Raw genomic sequence first — 8,862 nt, 5'->3', positions numbered from 1 at the left:
GCGGCGCAATCTCTTTCCTCCCCTCCTCCCCTTCTTCTCCTCCACGGATCCGTTTCTCCCTTCCCTCTCTATTTCTTTCTTCCTTCCATTTTCGCAGCTGTTGCTGCTGGTTGAATTGGGGAAGGCTACGGTCGTGTGTGTGTCTTTACTGTTTTGGTTAGAGGGCAGCAGCAGCTGCTGCTGGTTCAGGAAGGGAAAACGGGTACTGGGTCCGGGTTTTAGGGTTAGGGTTTTTTGAATGAAATTAGGGTTAGGGGCATTTTGGTAATTTCAAATGAAATTGGGAATAATATAGTAATTAGAAATAAATTCTAGTCCAACAATAATAATGTATAAAAATACTATTGGCTCATCAATTTTACAAATTATTTTCAATAAAATGCCCAAATCTAAAAATTAGAAATAATATAATAAATTTCTCTATTTTCCAAAATAGCAATATCAATATATTAAAATATTGATTATTTAGTCCATATCATATAAAATCCTTATTATTTCATAACTATCAACTTTATAATTTAAATATAGGAAATAATCCAATAATTATAAAATTGGATAGTAATCATAACTCGCCTCAAATTCAATAAATCAAAACTTGCCTTAATTATCTTTAATAAGATCATTTTTGAAATTAAAGCTACAGAAATACTGAATTTGAAATCAGCTAATGATAGCCCTTTTTCCAAAGGTTTTGGGTCTTACAACATGACACCTAACCCTTCCTTAATCATCAACTTCACTTATTCATTTCATTCACGGAACCATTTGCAAACAAAGAAAGCGAAAGGAACCGAGAGTAAGGAAGTTCTTATCCTCCTCCTTTACATATTAGCGTTACTTTTGTCTAGTAGAAATTGACGGTGACGTAGCTCCTCTTGTTTTTGAGTTCGGCCCATTGGAGTTCTAGGAGGCACAAACGATTTCTGATGTTTTCATCTTCAGCAGCCCAATCAAAAAACTTCTCCAGAGTTTCCATTATTTTGATTTTATACGGAGGTAGAGTTTGTAACTTTATAATAATTAAATATGAATTTGATAAGTGAATATTGATTTGGTTGACTATTGTTTGAGTTTGAATGAATTTATGTTGAATTATTATTGTTGCTTGTGATTTGTTAGTTTGGTAATGAGAAATAGCTCAGCTATAATTGTTTTAATGATTTTGGGACTGTTGTGATATGGTATTTTGAAAAAATTGATGAGATTTGATAGTTGAAAGATTAAATTAAAAGTTGAGAAAAATCGGTAACCGAAAGATTTCAAAAGGAATTAAAATACAAGTAATATTTTGAATGGGTAGCGCTAAGGGTTTCAGTTTTAGTATAAGAGGAAGATTAATATTTAAACTTTATTTTTAACGGGTAACATTGTATTTGTATATAAAAATCGAGGTACAATTTGTAATTAAATAAATTACAGGCGTAAAAATGGGTATTTTATAAAACTTTTGGATTATTCTTATAAGTATAAAAATAAGTGAGGATTTTAAATATAATTTTATCAAATATTAAGGTTAAAATAGAATATTAAAAACTTCGTGGTTTAAAAAGTAATTAATAAGAGTTTAAAAATTAAGGTTTTTATAAACTAAGGAATATATATATTATTTATTATTTAAAATATCTTATTTATATCATTGTTATTATTTTCTAAAGAATATTATCTAATTAAGATATCATTAATATTATCATAAGTTAGAGAAGAGCAAACCGAGTGATCTTAAAAGCTTTAAAGAGCACAGACTTAATTAAAGTACTTTATAATTATTTTCCATAAGACACTTAGGGAAAGGAGAGAAAATAATGCGAATATAAATTATATTATGGAATGATAGGAAAGAAAAGAAATTAAGAAGAAAAGAAAAGGAAAGAAAAATACTAAAGAACCTCTACCACAGGAGAGCAAAGAGAAAAAGAATAAAAATATCTAAAGAACTTTTGCCATAGGAGAGCGGAGAACAAAAAAGAAAAAAAATGAAAATAAGAACGACCTGAGTTGATTGTTTACCTGAGTCTAAATGTATTCTGTTGTCCGTTGCTATCGGCTATGGTATTAAAATAAAGTTAACTTCTAACCCCGACTCTACTAAGAACTCCCCAGTTCTTACCTGTTATTTCCACCCCTTTCAGCTACAAGTACGAAAGTTTAGTGCGGAGCTACAGGAGCATAGCAAATTATATTCACGAGTTGAGTTATTAGAATTTATTTTTCTCTCATCATTTACTATTTTAGTTTTTTAGATGGGTAGGATTTGTAATTGAGATTCTTTAACATAAGTCTATGTATATGATGCTGTGTGAATATATATGTACCTTTGTGGTTAAGTGGTTTAAAATAAAGAATCTTCGTTGTTCTTAATTAAAGGTTTCAGTTCGTACTCGCGAAGGCTCAATATTAAATAAACATAGTATATAATTAAAGGAATATAGGTAAGTAGTGCTAGGACTTTTAGTACGATCATAAGGTAAATTTAACATAGTTTATTTTGATTAAGCATTTTGAATGATGTTGTGAATATATTTAGCATCTTTTTAATTGGCATGCTCTTTGTAGATATGACGACAGGTAGAGTTGTTGCGGATCATTCTTGTAACATCCCGAATTTTTATGCCAACACAATATTTTTCAAAAAATATTTTTTTCAGCAATTAATCTTATTTAGACGAGTCAATTTCGAGTTTTGAAGTAAAATAAATGACAATATACTTTTATTATTATTTTATTAATTTATTTTACATGTTATAATTATAATAGAGTTTAGATAATAATATTATTATTATCAAGTTCAATATTCGCCGATATAAGTAAATATCGGTACCCTTTGATGAGCTTAGAGTTACTAATGCTCTACCATATTCCTTTTATCATTAAATTCCTAATGTTATTTATATTAGTAACTCATATATATTTAACCATATATATATTATTACTTGTTTTTTAATATATTCATCACTTTTCATATTTATCCATTTAAGATATTTATAACTTAAATCGCTGACTCAATAGCTTTATAACTTAACACGTGAGTCATGCATGACACCCAATCCCTCCATGTGTCACCAAACCAATCTAATCATCTTTATCACCGTTAATCATCATCATTCTCATTCATTTCTAGCTGAGACCATAAGGAATGAAAAGAAAGAGACACTATGGATGAGGAAGAGAAACCGTGAAACCTTCGAGCTTTTGACCTTGATTTCTTAAAATCTGTAACTCCAGCAAAAATTCTAAACCGATTAATGTGTCTGTATATTTCTCATCTTCACGATGACATCACTTTTGTTCAGGAGAAGTCGACAGAGAAGTCACTGTTCCCTTGCATGTCTTGGCCAAATTGAGGAGTTGGTAAATTTTCACTGATTAAATGTTAATGTGATAAGTGATTGTTGGTTTGATTGATTATTGGTTGAGTTTGATTAACTTTATGTTAAAATTTTGTTGAATTATTATTGTTTCTTGTGAAATATGGTTCGGCCATGAAGAATAGCACAATTGGAATTATTTTTATGATTTTGGAGCTGTTGTAAATGAGAATTATTGATAAAAATTAATGAGGTTTGATGGCCGAGAGATTAACTGAAAAACAGTGAAAAACTGATAACCGTGAAGCTCAAAAATGGATTTAAAATCATATATATTATTGGACAGATTTCAATAAAGGATTTTTGGGTTTTAAGATTTGCATTTGTCACCAACATAACATTATTATTTTGAAAATGAAATTATATTTTCATAAAAGTTAAAATTGATTTTGTACATATATAAATTTTGGGATATTTTGAGTAAAAAGTAAGAGTTCAGAGATGAACGGATATTTTATAAAAATTATGGGTTATTTTTATAAATATTAAAATATGTGAATTTAATTAATATTTTTCTAAAAATATTGGGATAAAAATAAATACTTTAAAGCTTGGGGTTTAAAGTACAATTTCTAAAAGTATAACAATAAAGCTTCAGTAAAGCTAGTTTTGTATAACAAAAATAGAAATATTAAATATTAATATCTCTTAGTTATTATTGTAATGATACATATTTAATTAGTATATTTTTTTAGATCCATGATTTTATTAATTTTTATTTAATAACAAAAAAATAAAGTAATAATACTTTCTAAAAGTATTAGAAATACAGAGTATTATTAAAAAGTTTTATAATTCTCTTTTCATAAGATATTTAGGAAAAGACGAGAGAATTGTGCAAAGATGATTTGATATTGAGATTTAAAAAGTGAAAGACTGAAAAAAGAAAAAGAAAGAAAAGAAAACAAAGAGAATAAAGAAGTGATAAGGTTTTGAATGGAAGTGTGAACTAAAGATTTGTAACCCAAAAAGAGTAACTAATAGTAAATAATGAAAAAGATTATATGAGAATCTTCTGCAGAAAGACAGTCAGACAGATGGTGGAATGACCACCGATATTTGCTTTCTACAAAACCTTCAGCTTAAGGCCACAACGTGGCGACATGGGGTATTCACAGAGGTTTTGTTAGACATACTTTTGGCCTGGGACCGCAACCTATGATGACAACGGGTGTTTACAAAGGTATGTTAGGCATATGTTGATGAAGGAAAGCCACCTTGTATTGATAGGGGTGTGTATAAGGGGTACGCCAACTGGAAAGCCGAATTTGGATGTGATTACCGGATATTGTTGGGAGCGGGTATGTAACTGACAAATGAGCTCATTACCGCACTAGGAATAGGCATTAATCACCGTGTTTGGGCATCCTTCTTAGTGGCATTATTGAGCCTTCTATAGTCAATGCACATACACCATCCTGTAACTGTCCTTGTACGAATCAGTTCATTCGTTTTATTATGAACCACTGTCATGCTGATAACGAAAAAATTATACTTCTTCCGTTAATAACTACCGGCAAGTGCACCGGGTCGTATCAAGTAATAAAACTCACAAGAGTGAGGTCGATCCCACGAGGATTAACGGATTAAACAAGCAATAGTTGATTAATTATTCTAGTTAGACGATTCAATTTTGAGTGAAAAGTAACAAGAAATGTAAATAACATGAAATTAAATGAAAGCAATAAAGTGCAAGGAAAGTAAATGACAAGAAATTAAAGTGCTGAAAATTAAATTACAAGAATGTAAAATGCAAGGAATGGAAAGTACAAGAAAGTAAAGTGCAAGAAAGTAGATAACTAGAAAGTAAAATCAAGTGAAGCATTTCTACAAACACTTAGTAGGCATAAATGTTCAAAAGTAAATAAAGCCATAAATGTGCATAAGTAAATGACAAGAATTAAAGACAAGAAGTAAATAACAAGAATTAAGAATAAAGTTAACATTGGAATCAAGAGATATTGCATTCTTAGGATCAATAGTTTTTATCTCCTCTTCAATCATACAACTCATTGACCTCTTGGAAATCATGAGTGATTGAGTCCCAATTCCTTGGTAACTAAATCTCCCCAATCTTGATCAATAGCCAATTCCTTGGTCTAATTGCTCATGAGATGAGATGAAGAACAGTCCCTAATTATACCATACACTTTTCTAGACCCAAATAATGGATAGATTAAATGTCACGATATCCCATCCATGTCCAAATCTACTTAAGTGTGAGAAGAATTTTCAAGCATCATTCTATAATTCCTTTCCCAAGGTTCACATAGAATTCATGTACATTCAATCTCTTTCCCAAGATAATTGAATGCTTAAATGAAGAACAAAAATCCTTCAAGTAAATGAGAGATGAAGATAAGAAGAAGAATAAAAATAAATTAATCCATCAAATAACAATAGAACTCTCTTTCCCAATATTTGAAATTAGAAGCTCATAACTAAATATTTACAAAAGTGTATATGAAAGAAATAGAAGAAAAGAAGAGAATGAGAGTGAAAGGGGAGTGGAGTTACCTCCACCCCTCCATGATGTGTGTAAAATGATGAATCTAAACCCCTAATTACTTCTAGATGGTTCTTGTGGCCTTGATTGATTGTTAATTGTGGGTTGACTTGGGCTTGTGAACTTTTAATTCTCTTCATAGAGGCTTGAAACATTGAAGAATAAATGAAGGAATTGGAGTTTTAGGAAGTGGCCCAATGTGGAGTATCATTGAAGTGGCATTTTGGGCTTTTGAAGGTTTGGGAAACCTTACTCACTGAATATTAATCTGTTTGAGTCTCCAAATTAAATTCCCACTATAGACTATTATATATCATTGGAAAGCCCTGGATCTCAGCTTTCTAACACCGCTGAAAGCATGTCATTTGAACGTATCTAGCCCAAGTTATTATCTTTTGAAGGTGAAGAGGTCAGTCTGGCATGTTTGCTGGAAATTTGGCCCAGCGTGCCACACCTAGGTTTGGCGTGCCACGCCGAGTACGTTAGTGCTGAAATAATTGCGATTTGTACCCTTAAATGTAGTGTCTACTATAGAGTGTTATATATGGTTGGAAAGCTTTGGAAGTATACTTTCCAATGGCATTGAGAGAACCTCTTTTGGAGCTTCGTAGCTCGAGTTATTCTTATTGGAGTGTGAAGAGGTCAAAGTTGCAAATCCTCTTTACTCTTCTTTGAGTTTATTTCCAACTCTTTTGCCACCATGGGAGTGTGCTTCCTCTATTAGTACTTTTATTGCTTCTTTATCTATCATTTCCTATAAAATCCATTAACTCAAGCAATCAAAGCAATATTCAACTTAAGCACAACAAATACTCAATAATTGGGTATTATAAACTAATTTTTTATATGAAAAAGCATAGAAAAATATAACATGATGCGCAGTCATCACATGCCTCCCTTCTTGGGAACAACTAGGACAGGGCTCACCCAGGGGCTATCAGAAATGGGATAAATAATTCTAGCCTCCCAAAGCTTAGTGACTTTTTTCTGCACTACTTCCTTCATGGCTGGATTTAGTTGCCTTTGTGGTTGCACCACTAGTTTGGCATCATCCTCCAGTAGGATTTTGTGCATTCATCGGGTTGGGCTAATGCCTTTTAGGTCACTTATAGTCCACCCAAGGGCGGACTTATGTTTCTTCAACACTTGGATTATTGCTTTTTCTTCCTGTGTTTCTAAGGCAGAGCTTATGATCACAGGATAAGTATCTCCATCTCTCAAAAATGCATATTTCAAGGAGGATGGTAATGGCTTGAGCTCAAGCTTTGGAGGCTTCTCCTTTTCCTTAGGAGTTTTCAGAGGTTCCTTTAAATCAGGCTGGGCATTAGTAAGGATGTCATTCAGCCCTTCTTTGAGTCCCGCAGCCATGTTTACTTCTTCCACCAGGGAATCAATGAGGTCAATGCTCATGCATTCCTCTAGGATGTCTGGGTGCTGCATAGCTTTGACAGCATTTAGCATGAACTTTTTCTTATTGACTCTCAGGGTTACTTTCCCTTTTTCAACATCAATAAGGGTCCGTCCTATAACTAGGAAGGGTCTCCCTAGGATAAGGGATGCACTCTTGTGCCCTTCCATATCAAACACCACAAAGTCAGTGGGTAAAGCAAAGGGTCCAACCCTGACAATCATGTCTTCAACTATGCCTGATGGTATCTTAATAGAACCATCAACAAGTTGAAGGCATGTGCGGGTTAGTTTGACTTCATCAGTCAAGCAAAGCTTCTTTATTAATGAAGCAGGTATTAGGTTGATGCTTGCTCCAAGGTCACATAGGACTATCCTTGTGCAAGCACTCCCTAGAGTGCATGGTATCATAAAACGTCCAGGATCCTTAAGTTTCTCTCGTAAGCTGTTTTGAATGATTGCACTGTAGTGCACAAAATTATGATCACACTTTTCATAACTTCGCACCAACAAGTGCACTGGGTCGTCCAAGTAATACCTTACGTGAGTAAGGGTTGATCCCACAGAGATTGACGGCTTGAAGCAAGCTATGGTCATCCTGTAGATCTCAGTTAGGCGGATTCAAATGGTTATGAGGTGTTGATAATTAAAAGATAAATAAAACATAAAATAAGATAGAGATACTTATGTAATTCATTGGTGGAAATTTCAGACAAGCGTTTGGAGATGCTTTGTTGCTTCTGAACCTCTATTTTCCTATTGTCTTCGTCCAATCATGCGCACTCCCTTCCATGGTAAGCTATAAGTTGGTGAATCACTGTTGTCAATGGCTACTATCTGTCTTTTCAGTGAAAATGGTCCGGCTACGGTTCTCACTGCAGGGCTAATCATCTGTCGGTTCTCACTTGTGTTGGAATAAGAGCCATTGATCCTTTTGCGCACTGTCACTACGCCCAACAGTCGTGAGTTTGAAGCTCGTCACAGTCATCCCCTCCCAGATCCTACTCAAAATACCACAGACAAGGTTTAGACTTTCCAAATCTTAGGAATGCTACCAATTGTTTCTAGCCTATACCACGAAGGTTCTTATCTCACTGATTTGAATGGTCTGTTGCCAGGAGATGCTAGTTAAACACATGGATCAGAGACCCAAGAGAATATACTCCAGCTGGCATCCAATGACTACGTTGAACATCATGTAGACTGCTTTGTGGTTGTCAGGCACGCGGATCTTGGCTAAGCGAGTACTGAAGATAATGGTTGATTGTCACGGGTCACCCCTTCAGTCTGACTTAACTAAATTAAGTACAAGAGTATATCTTGGAGAAGAAGTAGGTGTGAATTGAAAGAAAAACAATAGTACTTGCATTAATTCATGAGGAACAGCAGAGCTCCTCACCTTAATCTATGAGGTGTAGAAACTCCACCATTGAAAATACATAAGAACAAATGGTCTAGGCATGGCCGAATGGCCAGCCTCCCAAATGGCATAAGAATTTGAAAACAGGGGAAGAAGACCTGATCAAAGGATCGAAAAGTCGTCCAAAGATAAAATACAATAGTCAAAAAGTGCTATTTATACTA

General features: G+C 33.5%; 1 protein-coding gene across 1 annotated transcript; it reads right to left on the bottom strand.

The window, feature by feature from the left end:
• Positions 1-6,945: 6,945 nt before the first annotated feature.
• LOC130949824 (uncharacterized) lies at positions 6,946-7,689 on the bottom strand. Its single transcript, XM_057878445.1, has one exon. It carries the CDS (start codon positions 7,687-7,689, stop codon positions 6,946-6,948), a length of 744 nt encoding a protein of 247 aa, XP_057734428.1.
• Between the last annotated feature and the right edge of the window lie 1,173 nt (positions 7,690-8,862).

The sequence above is a fragment of the Arachis stenosperma genome, chromosome 9 (genome assembly GCF_014773155.1).
Source record: "Arachis stenosperma cultivar V10309 chromosome 9, arast.V10309.gnm1.PFL2, whole genome shotgun sequence".
Classification (NCBI taxonomy): domain Eukaryota; kingdom Viridiplantae; phylum Streptophyta; class Magnoliopsida; order Fabales; family Fabaceae; genus Arachis; species Arachis stenosperma.
This window is presented reverse-complemented; position numbering and strand designations above follow the sequence as displayed.